General features: G+C 32.4%; 2 protein-coding genes across 7 annotated transcripts in view; one reads left to right on the forward strand and one right to left on the reverse strand.

The window, feature by feature from the left end:
* LOC145328090 (monocarboxylate transporter 14-like) overlaps window positions 1-22,865 on the forward strand; it is a 38,372-nt gene extending 15,507 nt beyond the window's left edge. The window contains exons 6-27 of one of the 5 annotated variants that reach the window (XM_080171656.1): window positions 914-982; window positions 1,563-1,687; window positions 6,457-6,498; window positions 6,667-6,738; window positions 6,953-7,003; window positions 8,656-8,724; window positions 9,126-9,173; window positions 10,130-10,243; window positions 11,073-11,201; window positions 12,191-12,246; window positions 12,780-12,864; window positions 13,484-13,545; window positions 14,168-14,200; window positions 15,034-15,080; window positions 15,391-15,450; window positions 16,050-16,132; window positions 16,553-16,621; window positions 16,855-16,869; window positions 18,533-18,634; window positions 19,461-19,584; window positions 20,511-20,636; window positions 20,914-22,865. In XM_080171656.1, the coding sequence (XP_080027782.1) occupies window positions 914-982; window positions 1,563-1,687; window positions 6,457-6,498; window positions 6,667-6,738; window positions 6,953-7,003; window positions 8,656-8,724; window positions 9,126-9,173; window positions 10,130-10,243; window positions 11,073-11,201; window positions 12,191-12,246; window positions 12,780-12,864; window positions 13,484-13,545; window positions 14,168-14,200; window positions 15,034-15,080; window positions 15,391-15,450; window positions 16,050-16,132; window positions 16,553-16,621; window positions 16,855-16,869; window positions 18,533-18,634; window positions 19,461-19,584; window positions 20,511-20,636; window positions 20,914-21,050 (1,718 nt within the window). In that variant the 3' untranslated portion in view covers window positions 21,051-22,865. Of the gene's footprint in view, window positions 1-913; window positions 983-1,562; window positions 1,688-6,456; window positions 6,499-6,624; window positions 6,739-6,952; window positions 7,004-7,049; window positions 7,104-8,655; window positions 8,725-9,125; window positions 9,174-10,129; window positions 10,244-11,072; window positions 11,202-12,190; window positions 12,247-12,779; window positions 12,865-13,483; window positions 13,546-14,167; window positions 14,201-15,033; window positions 15,081-15,390; window positions 15,451-16,049; window positions 16,133-16,552; window positions 16,622-16,854; window positions 16,870-18,532; window positions 18,635-19,460; window positions 19,585-20,510; window positions 20,637-20,913 lie in introns of all 5 variants that reach the window. The other 4 variants (XM_080171653.1, XM_080171655.1, XM_080171652.1 and 1 more) reach the window with 4 other exon arrangements.
* The window catches only part of LOC145328087 (uncharacterized), a 633,740-nt gene that overhangs the window by 609,226 nt on the left and 1,117 nt on the right, over window positions 1-23,397 (reverse strand). The gene's annotated exons all lie outside the window — the stretch shown is intronic.

Raw genomic sequence — 23,397 nt, forward strand, 5'->3', positions numbered from 1 at the left:
GGGGTAACGAGTTCGGATTCAACGAGCCCTAGCCTTTAAGTATTCTACCAAACAAACAAGCAGGATTCAATCATACAGAAATTATATATTTAAACTGAATAATATTTACAAGTTATGTTCACTATATATATACAACAAAATATGACAATGGTTAGGTTTGAAGGGGGTGTGGGGCGCTAGGGCTTAGCGCCCGACGGTAGACAGGCTGTGGGGGCAGCGGTGGTAAAAGGGGAGGCAACGCCTCCCGATTATATAAGCGCGTGAGGGACTCGTGATAGTTGCATGTTTGAGTCCCCTCCCCACATTTAGGCAGGCTAGTTTGACCGCTGGGTGCGGGGTCAACAGCGGTCATGAGATGGATGGTGATATAATAGGATTAGTGCGGGGGGTTTGTTATCATAAGTCACAGCGAAGCAACTCTGTAAACGGCCTGTCCGTCTGGGTGTCGTATTACCACAAAAGTCCTTAACCTTGCAGGGTTTACTTTACAGTTCCCAATAAAACATAAACTAACCTGACCTAAAGCAATAAATAAACAAAAGAATAACTACACCCCTCCCCCTATTTTCAATTTTCAAATATTAAAAATAACAAATTGAGTTCTATAAAAACCTTTATCAAAATTCGAAGTTTCCCTTATATTAAGAGCAAAATTTCTTTAAATGATGATTTTGATTCTTAGAATATCAATTGTTATTGGTCTGTTTGTGAAAGTAAAGAAAAATACATCAAATTAGGCATAAAAGGAAAAAAGTTGAAAAGAAAAAATACAGAAACTTATTAAGTTATTTTATTCAGTCCCTTGATTCGATATTCCCCCTAAAGTAATATAATTCTATGTATTTTAAAGTTAAAAACTAATCTTTTAATACATATTTTTTCATTCTATTTTTAATGAAAAATTATTATTCAGGTTTAATCTACCTCCCAGCGGTTGTTGCTGTTGGATATTATTTTGAGAAGAAGAGAGCGCTGGCAACTGGTGGGTTTTAATTGATTTTATTTGATCGTTTTGTGGCTGCTTGCTTTACAATGAATTGATCTCAGCTGGTCTGCCAGTCTTGCATAATATGAGATATTTCTGCTTCAAACATTTCCAAGAGTCAAATTAATAATCAGACAAAATGCATCGGCACATGTCACAAATCATGGTGTTATTGTTATCAAACACTGTTTTTTTTGCGTTGCAGTCAATTTAGACTCTAAATAAATTCAGGAGCAGAAAGAAAGGATCGATAATAAAAATATGGAGGGCCCAAGGGTACCACTTGGCAGCCCTAAAAAAAAGTTGGATGTCTTGAGTAGAAAGTAAAACGATAGAGGGGGCAGGGTTTAAATTACTACTTATGTTCATGGTGTGGGGATCCTGTGCTGACTTTCAATTGGGTCTTTGAATATCAGCCAATAACGTTAGTAATATTATCACAGTCGCTACAAAAGAGCAAAAATCAATTTATTATCAGACGAAAAAAGTCCCCACCACTGGCATCAGATCGTTGTCTGGGTTAAATATTTACATTTATTATCTTAAGCAGAAAAAATAATCATGATTTGTTGTCTAGGTATATCAGTGTGTGGATCAGGGGTGGGTACCTTTGTGTTTGCGCCCCTAGCCACAGTGCTGCTCAATGAATATGGCTGGAAGGGAGCAAACCTCATCTTCTCTGCTCTGTGTCTACAATGTGCGGTAGGGTTTTAAACGATTCATGATCACTTTTTCCAGTTTCGAAACCGTTTAATATTCGCTGAATTGGAAACAGTACTCAGCTATACTGAAAAATCATGTGTAACATCGTATTACGGATAATTTTCCACGAAAATTCAAATAGAAATCTTAAAATCAACAACAGTTTTGTTAAATGTACTAAATAGCCCTCTAGCTTTAAAAGCACTTGAGAAACATAGAAAAAATTACAGTTTAATCAAAATATATCAACATTCAAATTTTTCTGAAGCCCTATGTAAAATTGTATTTGCATGTTGAATAAAGTTAAAAAGTGATGATTTAGAATACACAAAGATAAACGAAATGGTAAGCTATCGATGCCACCAAAAGTATCGTTTTATCAAATCTCCCTTGGAAATCTAAAGGGATAAATTGATAAGATAAACGAAATGGTAAGCTATCGATGCCACCAAAAGTATCGTTTTATCAAATCTCCCTTGGAAATCTAAAGGGATAAATTGATACACACACATCCCCAATGAAGAGAAACAATATTTCCCATTTTGTAGATTAAGGATATAAGCTGAAAAATGTATCACTACTAGTTAAAACAAACCAATCGAACTGCAATGAAAGTACCCAAAGTTTTTTAGACAAGAAATAAGATAAGGTGGCTATAACATTTTGGGTACCAGTATAATTCACAGTCCAATGTCCCATCTCTTCCTGCGAATCCTAGATTATTAAAAGATCATAAATTGCCACCTCACCTTTGCTTAGCTCCAATCATCAAATAAACCCTTGAACAAAAAGTTTTTGTGTCTTTATGAATGTATTTGCACTTATTTCTATGTGCAGAAATGATTTCCCACCAAATGAAATCATGTAAACTATGCATGACTTTTTTTCTAACCCAAAGATGTCAACGAAGTAGAGTATGTAAAGTGAATATGCTCATAGCAACTTTATGATTAGGAGTTTATTTTGTTTAATACCTTCAATAGTTATCGAGAAAATGTCATTTCCCTAATACCTCGCTCAAAAAAAAGTTTCAGCTTTAAATCTAAAGTAGCTACGATTAACAAATTTTAATATTAGCTTTACAGACTGACAGACAGAGTAAATTATAGAATAGTCATGCTTTTAAAAGAGAAGGAAAGTACTTTGATAAATAAATCTAAGTGTACTCTCATAGGTCAATACACAAAGATGTGTTTTTAGATCTGTGTCTAACTCAAGATTATAAAAAAGGCAGCAAAAAATCCCAAACAAGGATAAAAAAACATGCATAAAAGCAAAGCTCAACAAAGGTAAAACGTATAGTTAGACTTGAATATTATGTGCTTCTCTTATAATTGTTTGCCTGATCGTCTTAGGTATAACCATTTAAAGCATTATGATAAAAAAGATAATAAATATCAAAGCAAAATAATCAAAATAAGGTAATGACTTTTGGATTATTATTAAAGAATTTTGGAGCTTACCAAAATAGTTACAAGAATCACTGAACAAATTTTAATATAATAGTACGGTTCTGATAGGCCAACATTTTTTATCACAGGTATCTGTTAGATACTTACGGAAGGTCGTATTAACATAGAAAAGCTTTACTTTGAAAAAAAAAACGTTGTCTAATCAGTTTTTCCTATCAACTTTGTACTCAAATTAAGCGAAAACTAGCTTAATCTTGTTTTCAAAAGTAGACAAATTTCAGCCTAATGTGTTGTTTTTTTTTCAGGTGATTTTAAAAATAATATACAATTATATTTTTATTTGCACTGTAGCTATCGGCTCCGAAGGTTTAGAACCCCCTGCAAAGGTTAGACATGTGAGATAAAAAAGAACCTCTGTCTATTATTTTCAATTTATTTTAAAAATAATGGTGAAGTGTTTTCATGCTTATCAGGCGTTATGAAGATGAGCACCGATTAATTTGAAGACATTTGCTTTTCCTTTTTTCCACATCTAGACAAAACAACAACAAATTGTTTTCTTATTTTATTTGTCTTGTAGACAATTCCATAACTATTTGTTTTTCTTTCTCTATCAATTAATTACGATGACATCTTTGATTAATAATTAGAATTTCTTTATTTGTTTAAATTTATTTGCTATGTCTTTTCTAACCCCCAACCTATGAAACAACCAAACCTATTTTTTTTCTTTAAAAATATGCACTGATCTGTGGGGTTGTTTACGAGATCTTTTTGAACACTTGGCATATTCAATTTATTTTTTGTAAGAAAAAAAAACATATTTTTTTTGTAAGAGAAATTTTTGTGGGAGATTTATCTTTGGAGGTTGGTAGGACTCTCCCCAAAATAGTTATAATTCTTTTCAAGATTTATGAGAATCTAAACTGTAAAGGAGAACCATATCGGTTCTTCAGTAAGCAAGATCCTTCGGTACAGACAGACATATAGAGACAGACATGCATCCTGCTATTTTTTATATAGGATCTTTCTTATTTTTTTCTTTATCCAATTTGTGTACACTCTTTCATTACTTTCATAGTGCCAATGTCTTTTATTAACTTTATTTTGTTTCCACTCATAGAGTAATCAAAAAAGAGTTTAAGAAATTGGCTAAAAAGTTATTATTATCTATAAATATCAAAATATGAAGAAAAATATTTATTCAGACAAAACAATTTATGTTTAAAACTAAATTTTTTATGTTTCTTTACTCCTGGTAAAATTGTCCTCTTAATATCAAACATTGAATAAGGATTCCTATAAAAATTAGGCATAAATATGTAATTATGACATAAAACGTTTTATACATCACTGTTTCGAAGGTCCCTAGGGCCTTACAAATGACGAGAAAGCATTTAAATTTTTGAAAAAAGTAGAAATCATAAATTCCAATATTCAACAGTTTGTTTGTTAGAATACATTTCCAAGCATTACGTATAAATTCTGCATTTCTTAGAATAAATTAGGGAAGAACATGAGGTTTTAGCTAATAATCCTAGATGATTTTTACAATAACAAAATATATATCGGCTTTGGCAAATTCATGGGCATTTTATTTTTGTCCTAAATGAAGATTTGTTAGATGCTTAGATATAAAATTATTCTCTTATGTGGTTTAATATATTACTGTATCCTTTTTATTGATCTCTATTATAAATAACAAAAAAGGGTAGATTTAAAAAAGGGTTTATTTTGTCATAACCTAATTTTAATAAAGTGTTATAAGGTTGAAAAAAAGCTTTGATGATAGAGTAGATGCGAACTTAAAATGCGTAGAGATAGATAGATAGATGTATGTGATACATAATTATATCTGCATAAATGGTGCCTCAAAATAATGGGTTCTATCATAAATTATAAACCTTTACTAGAATTACCCGAGGCTGGCGTTATTATAGTATTTGGTAACGTGTTGTCTTGTCGTTGGAAAGTGTTGAGCCTTGATATTACTGCGTCATACTAGATACGTTCAAAATGGTACCTTCTATAATTCTATGTAAAATTTAGGAAAATTTTTACCCCTTAAACAGTAGCAAATGTTAAGATGCTTACACAGTTAGGACTTCCAGAAAAAGGTCGTGCAATCAAAGGATTGGTTTATTGTATATATATATTTTTTCTCAATATCATTGTGAATTTATCAAATAAGAAACTAATAGTCTTTAAAAAGTTATTTATCATAATTCGTGCACAAGTCAATATAAAAGTTATTATTGATATACCTATAAATTGTAGAAAGAATTTTATATTTTGATAATTTGTAACCCACCTACAATGCCTTAAAATGCAGTATAACATGCAACTAGAAACTCTTACAGCCAATTTTAAAATTAAAATCTTTCAAACTTGAAGGATTGATGCTAAACATTGTTTCATGTGGAGAACTTACAAATTGGGATCAAAATATACAATATGATTATTATTTTGATTTGATTTTCAATTTTTGTTATATTTCTTTATATTAAAAGTGTAAATTTTATAATTATTACAAAAAAATCTAAGAGGGGCTTTGTACCAAGGTTGTTTTAGTTTACAAAAAAAATTCAAGAGGTATTTTTTCTCTTTTGGTGATGGGGGTGTCCCAAGCCCAATCGGTTCAGCGGGTACCGAGATTTTAAGCTTTAGACGGACAGACAGACATTGTTCTGCTTTGTATTAGAGATGTATTCACCCAGGTATGTGGAGCCCTGATGCGGCCACTGACCCTGCCAGACCAGATATAAACAGAACTATCTATCTATCTATCTATTTATCCAGGTATGTGGAGCCCTGATGCGGCCAATGACTCTGCAAGTCCAGATATAAACAGAACTATATATTTATTTATCCAGGTATGTGGAGCTTTGATGCGGCCACTGACCCTGCCAGTCCAGGTAGAATAAGAACTATCTATCTATTTATCCAGGTATGTGGAGCCCTGATGAGGCCACTGACCCTGCCAATCCAGGAAGAAACAGAACTATCTATCTATCTATCTATTTATCCAGGTATGTGGAGCCCTGATGCGGCCACTGACCCTGCCTGTCCAGATAGAAACAGAACTATCTATCTATCTATCTATTTATCCAGGTATGTGGAGCCCTGATGCGGCCACTGACCCTGCCAATCCAGGAAGAAAAAGAACTATCTATCTATCTATGTATTTACTTAGGTATGTGGAGCCCTTATGCGGCCACTGACCCTGCCAGTCCAGATATAAACAGAACTATCTATCTATTTATCTATTTATCCAGGTATGTGGAGCCCTGATGCGGCCACTGACTCTGCAAGTCCAGATATAAACATAACTATCTTTCTATCTATCTATTTACCTAGGTATGTGGAGCCCTGATGAGGCCACTGACCCTGCCTGTCCAGGTAGAAACAAAACTATCTATCTATATATGTATCTATTTTCCTAGGTATGTGGAGCCCTGATGCGTCCACTGACTCTGCAAGTCCAGATATAAACAGAAATATCTATCTATATATCTATTTATCTAGGTATGTGGAGCCCTGATGCGGCCACTGACCCTGCCAGTCCAGGTAGAAACAGAACAGGAGGAGGATGGTGACCAGTTTGTCCTCAATCTTCCTGATGGTACATCACAGAAACAGGTATCTATCTATTTATCTATGTATCTATCTTAATAGTTATCTTTCCCAAAAAACTGCGACTGTGGCTCAAGACGTAGCGCATCAGCCTGTTGTAGGGGAGGTGATAAGTTCGAATCTTGCTCAATCTTCGCGTCATAACCAAAGACATTAAAGGTGATTCCTACTGCTATTTATCTATCTATTTATCTATCTATCTACATAATAACTATCTTAGGTTGTGAAAGATGATGAAGTATCAAATGCCAGTTCAAGCATGTATTTTGACATCTATCTATCTATATATCTATTTATATATCAATCTATCTATCTAGGTTGTGAAAGATGATGAAGTATCTAATGCTAGTTCTAGCATGTATTTTGACCAGGTAAAAATATAAATATTACCGCAGCTATGCCAGACGCGACAGTTCGGACATTTAAACCAAAACTGTGTTTGTACTTTTGTTTCATTATACATTATATGATACAGTATAATATATCATTTATATTTTATGTTCATCAATCTTTTATAAAGTTTTAGTCATAATTACAAAGCTACTAATCTTATTAATTTTAAAAGCGAAGCTTTTCTATAATTAGGGTCGGTCCGTCCGTACGTCCGTCCGTCCGAGATAGTTAGCTTTTATTCGTTAATTTAAGCATGTTAGAATTGTCCTATCGATTTAAAACTTTGCGTGGTGATTCCTGTAGTAGTTAGGTACGATTTAGTAATCGTAGCAACTCTATAATCGTTACCAGAATGTCCGTACGTCCATTTTAAACATGTTGATTTTTTTAATTTTTTAATAACAATTTTTTATGTGATAAAATCATTCGATTGACCTGATTTTTCGATTACTGATTCCTATTACAATAAGGTACAATATTATGAACGAAGCATCTCTATAATCAAGTATTAAAAATGTCAGTATGTCCTTAAACAGAATTCTGTACTTAAGAAAATTTGCAAAAAAATTACGTATAATTTTGTCAAACCTTATATTTTCATATTTTGTATATTCAGTTCTGACACTCAATAAAAGTTAATGTTCGTCTGTCATATCGTTTCAGAGCTTCGCTTTTAGGGATGTTGTCATCCTTTTTGGTTAAACAATAAGTGATTACCTTTATATCCCAGAAAAAAATCATATAATTTTAGTCAATTGAATATTATAAGAAATAACTTAAAGAGGGTCAAAATATAATTTGCCAGGCCAGCATATGAGTTAGGATTACATTAGCCCTACTTAGATATAAAGAAAAATTAATAGGAAATTTTATATATATTTCTTGCCGCTTTTTATTATCATCCAACGAATTTGCGTCACTGTTCGTTTTACGTCAGAATAACGCAGGTTTGTTATTAAAGATATACTACTTCGCAATTTTAAAATTTTAATTTTTAAAAGCGAAGCTTTTCTATAATTAGGGTCGGTCCGTCCGTACGTCCGTCCGTCCGAGATAGATAGCTTTTATTCGTTAATTTGGGCGTGTTAGAATTGTCCTATCGATTTCAAACTTTGCATGATGATTCCTGTAGTAGTTGGGTACGATTTAGAAAGCGTAGCAACTCTATAATCATTACCAGAATGTCCGTACGTCCATTTTAAACATGTTGATTTTTCTACTTTTTTAACAACAAATTTTCAAGTGTTTTAATTATCCGTTTGATCTGATTTTTGGTATATTGATTCCTGGAATAACAAAGAACAATATTATAAGCGAAGCAACTCTATAATCAAGTCCAAAAATGTAAGTATGTCCATAAACATTATCCTGTTTTTAAGCAGTTTTTCAACAAATTTACCTACAATTTTGATTCGACATTTATACATTTATGTTCCGATTTTTCACTTCAGATACTATACAAGTGTTAATGTCCGTTTGTCCTACCGGTTCAGTGCTTCGCTTTTATGGATGTTGTCATCCTTGTTTTTTCAGATTCCCTCGTCTCCGTCCCACCGTGTGTTGTCCACATTAAAAGAATTGCCAACAATTACAGAACAGGTACATAAATTTATCAGAAAATTATTATCTACATATTAAAGTAGCAGGATGTCAGGCCTGTCTGTAGCAAAGGATCTCACTAACCGCTGAACCGATATGTTTATCCTTTACAGTGAAGCTTCTGTAGATTCAAACTAACTCGATCCTCACATGCAAAAGAAATCAAAGGCCACTCTAACTTTAGACTTTCTTTTCTAAGCCATGTTTAAAATCCGTTTATCGTTTTTCGAGAATTTTTTTGCAAATTATTAAAAATTAATAAGTCATAGAGTTAATCATTATTTTCTTGGCCTGGCATTGGACTCTCGAGGCAAACAAAGCTGGAATAAATCTTTTATTACACTATCCTCGTACAATGTTTATAATACGATGCGTTAAATGACTACATTATCTTTGTTTAGTCTGTAACTGCTGCAGCCACACAAAAAGAAGAACATAAATCCATCCAGGTCTGTTTATTTACATCAAGGATGTCGAAATACAAAAGTAGCTAATATTTTTATATTGAATTGCTAAAACTGCTTTTAACTGTATGCATATATTAGGTCTCGGCAGCCGCACGAAAGCTGCGAATAAGCCTAATATTTGTAAATGATTGATTTCCCTGTGGCCTATAGGTATCATTATCTTTAGCAATCTACAAATACACACATATAATATAAAAACTCAAAGACACTCTGTTCTTTTCCTCACTCAAAGTAGCAGCCGCACATTCTAACAGACAATATACGGTATACTTTACTTGTATATTATTTTTACAACAAACAAATATTTTACATTTAAGAATGGTCTGTGTCTTGAGATATTTAGAAAAACTTTTCCCCGAATTTTATTTAAACTTTTAACAAATACACGAAATTTTTGTTTTCCCTAGAATTTTTCTCTAAAAAGTATTTACCATTTCATTATTTAACTTTTTAGAGCTGCGGCTACTCTATAAGAACTTTTTCCCTATGTTACACTATCTGACTGACCGACAGTCCATGAAATACACTTTTTCAAATGACCAAACTAATAGTAATAGACAAATTTATCAAATTTGTACAAATAATTTAAGCTTACTAAGGGCTGTAACTATAAAATCTCTGCCTTTAAAGGGAAGGGATGGAATTCATTTTAAGAAAAATAAAATAGCTCTAAACCATCTCTGGACCTATAATATGCTTCCCTATAGTGATGTACCCAATCGGTTCCGTAGTATTCTAGACTTTGAAAAACAAACAAACCCTACTACTGTTTTAGAATGTATGTTATGTAGTACGTATTATGTTATTTAATTTTATTAGAAATTTCAAAAATCTGTCTCATATTGGAGCCATGCAACTACTGAGACGCTAAGTTACTACTTTACCCCAATTGACAAACATTAAGGAATCTCGGGAAAAAAACTTCTGTTTTGTTGCAGGATGTATTTCCCGCGCGGTTGCCGCCCCGCAAAAGGTCCCGCGTCCGCACCAGCTCAGAGAGCCAACAACCCACAACCAAGTTTGTCATCTCAGCGGTCAAATCACCGACAAAGGTAAATTTTAAAGATGCGCAGCTTCTTAATACCTAACCGCGACCCTGGCTCAATACCTAGCGCATCCGCTCGTCGTCGGGAAGGTGATAGGTTCGAATCTCGGGCCGACACCGCGTCATAACTAAAGACGTTAAAAATGGTTCCTACTGCTGCTATGTCAGATGCGCGACATAAATAGTTAGAGTAGGGGGAATGCCTTGGCCCAAAAACAGGCGCAACTCGTTACCATGCACAGTTGGGACTTCTCAGACAAAGGTCGTGCATCACAGAGAGTTGGTTGTCTGATGGATGTTACTCAGCCTAATATCCTTGGGTGTTTGGACAGAGAAGGGTGCGATAGTCATTCTTAGTTCTCCTGGATTGCTGGACCAGGACCTGGACAGTACATCAAGTCGATAAGGTCCGGTAATGCAATCCCCCCCGTACGAGGTAATCTAGGTAATACCTAACTATATACTGCCAAAAGTAATACTTACTTCTTATCTAAATATGATTTTATCTATGAAATGTCCACTCCGACCATTTTCCATTCCTACGTTTGGGACATATATAATAAATTCTAGTAAAGGAATATTGTTTATCAATGCAATGTATAAAAGTATCAGAAGGATCTCTCTAGCCAATGGACCGATATGGCTCTCTCTTGCAACAAAGATTCTCATAGGTCCCCCCTTCCCCCACATAAAGTACCCTAGAGGCCTCTAGGGGCGCAGCCTCTTTTAAAGCTACAATATATCAACTAGAAAAATGATTAAAAACGAAACTATATGTTCAAGTCTTTTTATATTATTTTTAAATTTAATTAAAGTGTTTTTTTGTTACAATTTAGGAAGGGGGTACTAAGATCCCCCGCAACCAGTCCGCCCCACATTTCACGATGACCCAAATGACAATGTCCCAGAGGGGTTTACCCAGGGTGGGCTCACACAATTACAATGGATCTAATAACATGCTTCAGGTATTGATTGATGGATAGATTAATGGATAGACATACATATGCATGAAACATATAGATTGACAAATCTATAAACAGCCATAAAGAATAGATAGACGAATGGATAGACAGATAGACATACAGACAGACATACATATGCATGAAACATATAGATTGACAAATCTATAAACAGCCATAAAGAATAGATAGACTAATGGATAGACAGACAAACATACAGACAGACATACATTCATATGCATGAAACATATAGATTGACAAATCTATAAACTGCCATAAAGAATAGATAGACTAATGGATAGACAGACAAACATACAGACTGACATACATTCATATGCATGAAACATATAGATTGACAAATCTATAAACAGCCATAAAGAATAGATAGACCAATGGATAGACAGACAAACATACAGACAGACATGAAACATATAGATTGACAAATCTATAAACAGCCATAAAGAATAGATAGACTAATGGATAGACAGATAAACATACAGACAGACATACATATGCATGAAACATATAGATTAACAAATCTATAAACAGCCATAAAGAATAGATAGACTATTGGATAGACAGATAAACATACAGACATACATTCATATGCATGAAACATAGATTGACAAATCTATAAACAGCCATAAAGATAGGTATGAATACTGATAGATAAGTATATTGATAGATTTTATGAATTTAGTTTTACAGATAGTTAGATGAACATAAAAAGATAAACATATTCAAAAAAGACAAACTAAAACAAAAGAAAGAGAGATAAAGATAAAGGGTGTAGAAGTACAGATAGACAGAAATACAGATGGACGGATAGAAAAAGAAGACAAGAATGAAAACAAATTGACAAATTAAAAACATATGGATGGTTAGACAATTTGACCTACAGACTTGTAATTGATCCAGATACTCTACCAAAAAAAGACATACATGTCTTTAAAATCAGACAAACAGATGACTGATTTTAAATTTTATATTTTCAGAACCATGGACAAATGCATAAGAGCAACACAAAAATTACACTTAGACCTTTGTCAAGGTAAATTTTATCGCAATCTTAGTTTTGTTTTGTTCATTTATAGCATTAAAGCTATCAGTCAAAAATACTTTTTCGCTTAGTAATTTATAGACCATTCGGGGTTGCTATCTAAAATAGACGGCTGTTTTTTTTGTGAAGATATCCTTTACCGATGACCATCCAGAGTAAAACTTATTTGATCTGTCCGTTTTGTCAGACATGCTACCAACATATTAATATTAAACCATAAAAAAAGTATGTGAAAGGTTTCGTGAGTTTTCTCCTATATTTATTCTTGATTAATGACCACTGATCATCTGCTCTTTAAATCTCTTTTTATATATATCAATCCATCATTTACATTGTGCTTTGCTACTCAAAATTGTGTCATCTACGGACATCATTGGAAGTAAGGTTAAAGGGTTTCTTATCCCAAAACAAATTATTATCTCCCCACCCTAAAGCTTTGAAACACCTCATTGTAACCCCTCCCCCCCCCCAAAAAAAAAAAAGCTTGGACGTACATGTTGTAATCCTATTAATATTATTTTTAGGAAAGATATTTTCTACACTGGAAGTGTGACAGGTCTGGCTGACGGAAATCAACATGAAGAAGACGGTGAAAATTATAAATCTCAGGTACATAGACCGTCAAACATACCAACGTGTTATTTTGCAAAGTAGTATCATCATATTTCAATATTTATTTCATAATATCTCAAAAAAGCATGGCGAAAGATGTAAAATAAAACTTAATATTTAACAAATGGGTAAGTGCTTGTTGTAAGTTGGTAAGTCGTTTGTCTGTCAATCTGTCCACCTTTTCTCAGTACAATATTAACCTCACTTCATTGTTTGTCCTTTGGTAACTAGGTGTTTAACCCCTTCACCCAAAAAAATAAGAAACTGATGTTTTATCATTATTTCCCTACATTAATTTATTTACACTAATTACAGAAAAACTTTATCTAAGTGTTCTATTGGTTGGATCTTAAATTATATAAGGAGAGAAGGGGATGGGGTTGAGGGGGTGGATTTTAGCCAGCTACAAGTTTACTTTATAGAGTACAAGTATGAATAGAACCCAGTAAAAGTGTCGGACTGATTATGACGTAAAAAAATAATTATCCAATGAGAGGCCACTATAAATTTTACCATTGGTCAATAATAGCCTCTTATTGGCTATTTTTTTTACGTCATAATCAGTCCGACACTATTACTGGGTTCCAAGTAATAATATTTTCTATTTTTGCTTAAGGTTTCTGTGCGAGGTGGATTAAAATCTAACAAGCACAGCTATATTTCTGTTAGTGGATTAAGGTATATTCTTTTATATCCTGCGTTGCGTCATAACCAAAGACGTTAAACGTGGTTCCTATTGCTGCTATGCCAGATGCACGGCATAAATAGTTAAAGTAGGAAGAATACCTGGGCCCTAAACAGGCGCAACTCATTACATTCATGCACAGATAGGACTACCAGACAAAGGTCGTACAATCAAAGGGTTTGCTGTCTAAATTGAAGACCATAAAACTGATTTAACATTCGTCTTGTATAATCATGCAAACACAGCCAATCAAAACAAATATATTTTTAGTTGGCCATTTGGATGTCAATTAATACAAATCAAGTAAAAATTTCATCCTCATAAGGAAGTAACATGATGTCTGTCTGTTTGTCTGAGTGTTTTTATGTTAGTATCGAAGAATTTTGCTGACCCCTGAGCCGATAGGGTTCTCCTTAACAGGATAGCTTTTCATTGGTCCCGGGAAGGTTTATAACTATTTAACAAATTAAACCGATTTTTTTTAAAAATTTACATAGAGACTTGAACGCAACATATTTGAAATAAGGAAACAAACATTTCAAGTGCCACTAGAGGCCTCTAGGGGCGTAGCCACTAATATTTAAAGAATGAATTGTATTTTTTTCTTATTTTCAGGGCAAACAGACACAGTTTTGTAAGTGTTCATAGGTAAAACTTATTGTATATTTTTTTAGCTTCGCTTCTTTACATGTATTAACGTCATACCAAAAATAATAATTATTTATTGCATCGTATTCTAGAAAGCTTTTTGCGGATATTAAAATGAAAAGGAAAAAATTTTGTTCCCAAGGGGACGATGGCCGGACTAACAAATTGTTATTAATTTTATGATTTTTACTTTGATATGCGTGGAAAATTGTCTGTTATACGATGCTATACATGATTTTTCAGTAAGGCTGAGAACTGGGTCTAATTCAGCGGATATTAATCAGCTTCGAAGCCTTACTGGAAAAAAATTAAATCTCATTGAATATTGTAAAATCATTGATCGATACAGCCGTTTGTGAGCCTTTACTGGACTATAGAAATAGACAGACATTCTGTTATCTCGTAAACCTTGTCCTAGTATACAATATATTCTGTTCTAAACCTAACTTTTTTTATTACTGCAGTAAGTTAATCTCCACCAAGATATTAAGGATTTACACGGGTTTTATATAAAATACTAAAATTCTGAAGAATAAAATAATTTTTTTCCAGTATGGCTTCGAAACCAGCATTACTGAATATTAAAGTATTGCATCGTTCAGACAATTGTCCACGAATATTAAAAGCATAAGTTTAAATTCCGCGGAAAGATCTCAATATACGATGCGATAATTAAGTATTCCATCATGGATTGGAAACAAAATAAACCGGTTTTGAGCCACACTAAAAAAATCATATATTGTATCGCATTACAGACAACAAATTTACGAAAAATAAAGTTGTATTAATCTTATAATTATCAGCTTATTAGCCAATACAATCTTTATTTGTAGGGGAAGTCTTGTGAACAGTGCACTAGCCCTACCTATGATTTCTGAAGGTAAATTTAAATTTTTGCAGCATGTTATTTTGTCGAATGTTCTAATGTACATTACTTACTGTAATTAAAGAAAAAATTCATTAAGTATAAGGATATGATAGAAAACACATTTTTAAAGTTGAAAATGAATTTATGAAATTGTTTTGAATCAGTGGCAACCCAAGACACCCTGAAAAACAACTATAACTTATCCTAGATAATCTTTCAAAGCCCTCTAAAAATAACATAGTATATGATCTAGAGTCCCCTAAGGGCGTAGCCGTTTGTAAATTTTATTGTGATTATAATTATTAAATTTATAATTTTGTAGGAAGGAGAAGAACTAGTATCAGTGTTAGATCCCACCATTCTGAGATTGTGGTTGACCCAGGTATTCTTTACTTTAACCCCTAACGGTCGAGGGGTGGAAAGGGCTGGCTGGAATGTCCCAATACTGGCGGGCACAGGATATGCCAGCAAACCTGACAAGGTCATCCAGGTAAAAAGTAAAAATGATTTATTTGACTTTAGCAAAGCATTTCACATAGTCAAAGTACTAAATGTTGAAGTTAATATCAGGTTCCAGGTATGATCCTGCAGGTCCTGATTCTTAAATTTTCCAGCAATCTTTAAATGGCTCCTATGAACGCAATTTTTGACTTCAAGAATTTAAATGTAAATCTTCAACTTATCTGACATATCAAATATTTTATGAAAATCCCCTTCCGATTTCCCGCCCTCCCCCAATAGAATTTTGACACCAGCTTAAACTAAAATCCAAAGAGTCTTATTAAAGCTTTACATAGTGTCTCAAAAAGCCAGCCATGTGACGTCAAAATAATGAGTGATCAAAGGAGTAGAAGGATGGAAACCCCCCAAAAAAGAGATGGATAATTCCTCATTTTTATGACGTCACATTGTTGATTTTTTACAGACACTTTGTAAAGCTTCATATTATTGTGTTTATGAAAAAATTGTTGTTTATTTTAGAGGGTGGAGGTATGCTTGCAGCTTTGAAAGAGATGATGAACTTCAAACTTCTCAAAGATCCTCTTTTTGTTCTCATTGGAATCAGGAAAATAATAATCACCAAACCTTAGTCACAAATAAAATAATATTTTGAACATGGAAAGAAAACGAAGTAGTGAGTTTCGTCGCGTTTTCACTGTAGCTTTTGATTTTAGGTTATGATATCTTAATTAAATGTTAATTATTTTCAAAAAATAGGGGAAAAGCTTCTGTGAAAATACGACGAAACCCGCTACTTCGTTTTCTTTCCATGATCCTAATATTTCTATCCTAACCCAATCAACAAGACAATTTGATCCAATAACAAGCTAAAAGTATGTTTTAAAAAATGCACTAAGCTTAGGACATCAGAGTCTTAGGCCATATTTTGAAAATGTAATATTTAAAAACATTGACCAGTTGGCGTATTTAAGGTCAAATTATGGATCTTTTTAAATAATGATGATTATTATAAATTAATTAATAGTAATGTCTTTGGTATGATGGGTTTCTACACCCCCTTCGTCTACCTTCCAAACATGGCACAACAATATGTAAGTTTTGTTTTATCATGTAGTTTTCAATTTATATATACTATGATAAAATCCCATATTTCTCCAGCAACGTCCTCCACCCCCCCCCCCCACACATCTTTATATTTTTTTTATTTTTATCAAAAATAATACTTTTTTCCTAAATTGCAATTGAAAATTTAGGATAAATTAAGAAAAATTAAGAATTTAATGAGCTATAAATTTTTTAATATTTCTTGTTTGGTTTACATTAGCTAATGGACCCCGAGGTAAAGTATCTGTTTATGTATTTTAAAATATATTAAATTTATTAATTTTATTTTAATTACTATCTTCAGTAATAAAGTATGACAGGATTTGAGCATTTTAAAACAGAAAAAAATATTTACACCAAATAAAAAGTAATTACTTATTAATCAGATTTGTCTTAAAGTATTTAAAGGTTATTTTTTTAAAATCTAATGACTTCAGAAAATACTCAATTCTTGTCTTATTGTAATTTACAAATAAAACATAAATACTTTATTAAAACCCCCATTAATTTCATTTTATTGATTTATATAACCTTGCTATTGTTAAAGTATATCTTAGTTATGTTTAAGGATATCCCTTCTAATTTTTTTTTTTTTTGAGGGGGGGGATAGAATTCAACATGATAATTATTTTAGGGGTTATTGAGTCCTTAACTCTGAAAAATAAGTCCTGCAGTTTAAAAGAATATTTCTTATTTTGGCACTAAATCTCAAAATATACCAGTGATCTATCGGGCAATGTTTCTATAGAGACACAAAATTATCCATTCTGTAGGTTATAATTATTGGTAGATAAATTTAGACATTGCCAGTTTAATTCAACCAGTCATGAATTAATAACCAAATTTTTAAGCCAAAAAATGAATCTTACAAAAAAAACTATGTGTATTATAGTATGATTTGCAATCCAATATCCCCATTCGCCGTTCTTTCATACCTATATGAAATATTTTTTTTGCTATTAGCAAAACATTAAATATATTCTGACTTATAAATCTGTGTTGTCATATTAATTTTTTTTTGATAAAAGCATGAACTATTCCCAAGTACAGGAAGACAAAACAAGATCAATAAAGTCCTTAGCAAGTGCAGCAATAACAAACTAGATTCAAACGTAGACTATACAAAATAAAAATCCGGTATTAACTAAGTACCCCCTTGAAATAAATAGGATTACTTTAGTTAAGGTTAGGCTAGGTTATATTGGATAGTGGTTGCCCCGTAGTTATAGTCACCGCAGGTATAGACCCAAAAGGATACAGCACCTTGTAGTGGTAAGGCAAAATGAAAAAAATATCCAATAAGTTTTTAAAAATTAAATGGAGGGAGGTTTTCAGTTTTCAACCAGCCACTTGCAAGCTAATGCCAAATAGAATATAGTCAGTAATGTATTTTTTGCAAGTATTGTCAACAATTCACAAAATATGTTGTTAATAGGATAATAGGTCAAGCATTCAGTCTTTCGAACATACCATAGTTTTAGAAAAGCTTCACTTTAAATATATACTAGCGGCTACGCTCCCTAGAAGCCTTTAGGGGCACTTAAGGTAGGAGGGGGAAAAGTCTACCAAATCTCAATTTATATTTGAGTTTCAAAAGAGTAAAAAAAATTTTTTTTTGAGGAAAGTTGAAGACACCCTCCCCAAAAATAGTTTAAAACCTTCCCAGGACCTATAAAGGAGAACAATATCGGTTCAGAGATCCTTCGGGACAGACAAAAAAACGCTTACTACTTTATATAGATAGATCAACATTGTAATACATTATAAAAACGATTTGCATGCCGCTGATAGCAGCTAACTTTAAATACCTCTACTACCAAGTAAATACACAAAACATGACAAGAGATATATTGTTAAACGCAAAACTTTTCTAAAATTATCATTGAGTTTATTTTTAGGGAGGAATCTCAAAAGAGGATGCCGCGTTTCTTATCTCAATTATTGGTATCTCAAACACAATTGGCAGAGTTATCTCGGGATGGATTTCTGACTTCCCTTGGGTAAGATAATGGAATTAGGATGCATGTGGATGTATTGACAGTGGAAATTTGTGACACTTTAACTTGTTATTATGAACCTCATTATTTGGCCAGTTCGTTCATCCAATAGGAGAACAGGAGATGGGGTACAATGAGAGGATGCTGGGTATCGGTAGCCAGAGTACATCTAAATCTGGTACAACATCCAAGTAACAATATATTGATTGGTAAGATAGACTTAAAAGACAGAAAAAAAACAGAATAACATACTGAAAGACTAATATAAACAGACAATTGAATTAGATAATGAATTTGAAGACAAATATTGGCTATCTTAGGAGTTAGTTTGATAGATAATTTTTAAGTAATGGCAATACAAAAAAAGTATTTAAATTGCTATAGAGAAAGTATCGGGACAAAGTGTCTCAGCCATCACGAGATCAGCCATGTGAAGTCATAAAAATGAATGATTATCCATATCTTTTTTAGGGGCTTTCCTTCCCACTTCTCCTCTCATCTTCCTCATTTTATGACGTCACATGGTTGATTTTTGAGACACTTTGTCCCGCTACGAGAGAAAATTAAAAGAATAGTTATTTCTAGCATCGTATTATAAACGGCTTTCCGCGGATATAGAATGTACAATTATAAGATTAAAACTAGTTTTTTAGCCCCGAGGTGCCGAAGGCACTGGCTAAAAAACTGGTTTTAATCTTATGATTGTACATTTTTATATTCGTAGAAAGCTGGATATAATACAATGCTAGACATAGTTTTTTCGTATGGATGAGAACCGGTTCCTATCCACCGGATTCGAATGAATACGAGAAAATATTTTATTATTAAGGTGAACTCACTGGTGGTGACCAACGTAGCTATTATTCTGTCAGCCCTGACTGTTTTCCTTTTCCCATTCTGTGGCAGCTATCCGGTGTTTGTCGTCATGGCCCTGCTTTTTGGATTCTTTGTAGGTTGGTATCTCAGAAATATAAAGGGATAAGACAATGGGCGATAAATTGATTGGCATCCTAAATGATTATACACAAAATTATCCATTTTGTAGATTACAATTGGTAATTGAAATTTTGGACTTGCAACTTGATGATTCAACCAATCAAATTCAATAAAAGTCTCCAAAGTTGTCAAGTCAACGAAGAAAAAACTTTATTATAAAAATTTGGGGTCCGGACTTGTGTGATAAACAGCCTATTGCCTCATCAATTTTGTCAACTGTAAATACATGTGTTTTATCTGGATTCATAAACTCCTCTCTCCTCTTATCTTTTAAATAGATTTAATAGAGAGAAGGGGGGGGGTTGCTTTTCTGTCTGTGCCTAGGCCCTGCAAGAGAACCTTAACCTCAAAAAGGGCTACCAAGTACCAAATATAACTACCCCTAAAATGCACTGAAGTAATAATAAAACAATTCAAATAATACCCCCCTACTAAAGAAGCTTGTAGTGAATTCACGTATTTGCTTTGCTACAAAGGCTTCAGTACATTCGCACTTAAGTTTCTTTCTCTACCAACAACAAAGCTACAGTTTGGAGAAACTAAATACAACTTTTTTAATAGTTTTACTGTATTGCATTTTATTGTTAATTTTTAGGTTGCTGGTTTATCATTTATGTGCTACTTAATTATGGATAAAATAATTTCCAGAATGGCTTAAAAACCCATTATTATCCTCCGGAAAAGAACAATCTCTTAGTCTTACTAAAAAGTCATGTAGAGCATTAAAATAAAACATTAAAAAACATGAATGCCTGGACCTTCGGATTTTAATCTTATGATTTTCAATTTATTAACCGCGGAAAACTGTTAATGATACTATGAGATACATAGATATTCTATTTAGTTAAATTGACTAAAAATTATCTTCATATTCTTTTTTCAGCTGCATATATATCACTGACAAGTATCGTTCTTGTTGACCTCTGTGGCCTTGACAACTTGACCTCGGCTTTTGGCCTCCTTACTCTCTTCAGAGGATCCTCTTCTATGATTGGTCCCCCAATCAATGGTGAGTTCTTATTGATTAATAAAGATTTTGATTGATTATTATTTTTAAATGAGCTTTTTGTATTCTAACTCTTTACACTATTGCCACCATCCCCCCCCCCCCCTAAACAACACTTAGTTCAGTTTGGTCATTAAAATGGATAAGGATACATATTTTTATTGGTAAAAGACATTCTTAAACTTTTAACCTAAGGAGTACAACTCATCCCCATTTTAGAAATAGCCATGAAAAGAAAGAAAAACTTTCAAAAGTATTAATAAATTTCTTCGTTTTTCAGGTATGGTGTTTGAGGCCACCCAGAGTTTTGACCTAAGTTTCTACGTCAGCGGATTATTCCTTCTCATTGCCGGACTAATTAGCTGTCTTGTTGATGTTCTCAAGAGACGGCGCGAAAAGAATACGGAAATTGATTAATCAAATCAGCTGATCTTTCAAAATGGCGCGAAATCTAAAGAAAAGTTTGGCGGGAAGTTGATTTTGTAAACAAATTAAAATGGCGGTCGAACAGCTGATTGAGATAGTGTAAAAACTGATTGTGAAATGTGAATGCAGGAGAGAGAACACCTGTGAAAAAAAACTTTCTTTCTTACAATAACCACAAATATATTTTTTGTATGGTAGACAGTTGACCGCTGATACACAAAGATATTATTATTTTCCAAGGCCAACCAAAAAATATTTTATGTACTGTAAGTTTCTGTCGTCAATTTTTATAAGAACATGCAAGATAGATTTTTTTGTGCTTTAGAACCGGTTTTATTACAGTGAAAATATTCAAATAATTTGGACCGTAATTTAGTATTTATTATTAAGGCATCTCAGGAAATGTTATTATCGCATTGTCTTGTAGACAGCTTTCCGTTAATATTAAAATTAAAAATAGGACAGGGGGACAAATACCCGGTCTAACAAAACTTGTAATAATTTTTTTTTATTATGATTTTAATTTTCGTGTAAAATTGTCTGTAATACAATGATTAGAACCGGTCTTAATCCAGCGGATTTTAATCGGTTTCGAAGCCATACTGAAAAGTCTGTTTAGTCTCCATCTTTCATGCAGTCAAATATAAAAATTATCATGACAAGTTGTAATTATTTTCTTTTAAATTTTAACTGGCGGAATAAATAAAGCTAATTATTTGTAAAATACCTGAAAATACCAAAATAATTTGAATGGAACATGTGATGAATGATTTGAAATATTTAGCATATTTTTCTTCAGCTAATTCATAAGATATTTAGCTTTTCTGATATCTACTGCTTTAACAATTATTGTTCTAAGAAACTCAGCTTTAAAAACAAGAAAAAAAATTTAATGAATCATAAGTAACATATTAATTTAGAAGAAATGTCTTATTTAAATTTGTGTGTCATTTTAATGATTTTAATGTGTTAAAAAATTGTCAAAAAGCTATTAATTGTATTAATAAAATCAGCATTTTTCTAGGACACTCTTTCATACTTTGCATTCTATGTAATTTTAGATATTTTCATGTACTGTGATACAATTTTAAAAATACTTTAGTTTGATATTTTAGATTTTTTCAATTTTTTTCTTTATAAAAGGCAATTTGATTTAGCAATTTAAAAGTTTGAAAACTTTTTTACAAAATTATACAAAAAAGGAAATTGACGTTTATTAACGCAGCAAGTTTTAGAGAGGCTGCGATCATAACATTAAAGAATAGCCCTTAGTAAAATTAAATAAAATGCCATTAAAATGATTGTATGTTTTAATTCATGCCAATTTATTACAATTATAAGCGACAGATATAAATATTCTGAAAATCAAAATTAGACTTCAGCACATATTGTCAAAGAGTTCTAATGTTAAATGTCAATATGAACTTAATTTTGCCAATTTATTTATGTCAATTGAAAAATATCAAATGAAGTTCACCAATGAAAAAAGTAAATAAAGTTCAAATTTAGGGACAATTTTGATTTTCTTGACTGTAATTTAAGATAGAATGCTTCGCTACGAATGAATTTTGTCATCCTTGTTCTACTTTTAAAGAATTTCTACATTTTGTTATTAAGAATAATTATATCTGTCCCTCTAAAGATTATGTAGTTTTTAATGTTTTTTTTTTCTTTAACTTATTTTCAATTATTTTAACAGTAATAGACTTATTTGTAATTAGTTAATAATTTGATTGTAATGGAACAGTTTAGGTTATTTAATGTTTTAAAATGATTATTTATACCAATAAATATATTTAGATTTAATTCGCATTTGATTAATATTTTTTTACTAACACAACATCCTTAAATTTTTTTTAATTGTATTATAATTGATATTTGCTTTTTATAGAAGATTTCTATTTTTGTAAAGTAAACGCTTTTATAAAAAGCTCAGCTTTTAAAATTAACTTGATTTCTTATTATTATAAAATCCACTATTTGATAAATTGCAGGGCTTGGCAGCCGCTACTCAACCGCCCATGCGCCTTACATTTAAACTTGTTAGTAGAACAAAATCGTTATTTTTTTTACAGATGGATTGTATGCTTAGACATTATAGCTGAATAGCTGAATTAAAAAGTTATAATGACGGTTTTACTGACGCATAGCTGCCGAGCCTTGACAAATAGGAAGGCTAGCGATGGTAGGGGATATCAATGTCTTATCACATTTTTCATGACAAATGGAACCTTGCGCTAATAGACTAATCCTTTTATAATCCAAGTTCAATCAGAGAAAAAGATATAATTATATACGTTTGAATGGTTTTAAGCCATTTAATAACAAAATTGCCTTG

The sequence above is a fragment of the Acartia tonsa genome, chromosome 9 (genome assembly GCF_053477335.1).
Source record: "Acartia tonsa isolate MP-2025a chromosome 9, ASM5347733v1, whole genome shotgun sequence".
Classification (NCBI taxonomy): domain Eukaryota; kingdom Metazoa; phylum Arthropoda; class Copepoda; order Calanoida; family Acartiidae; genus Acartia; species Acartia tonsa.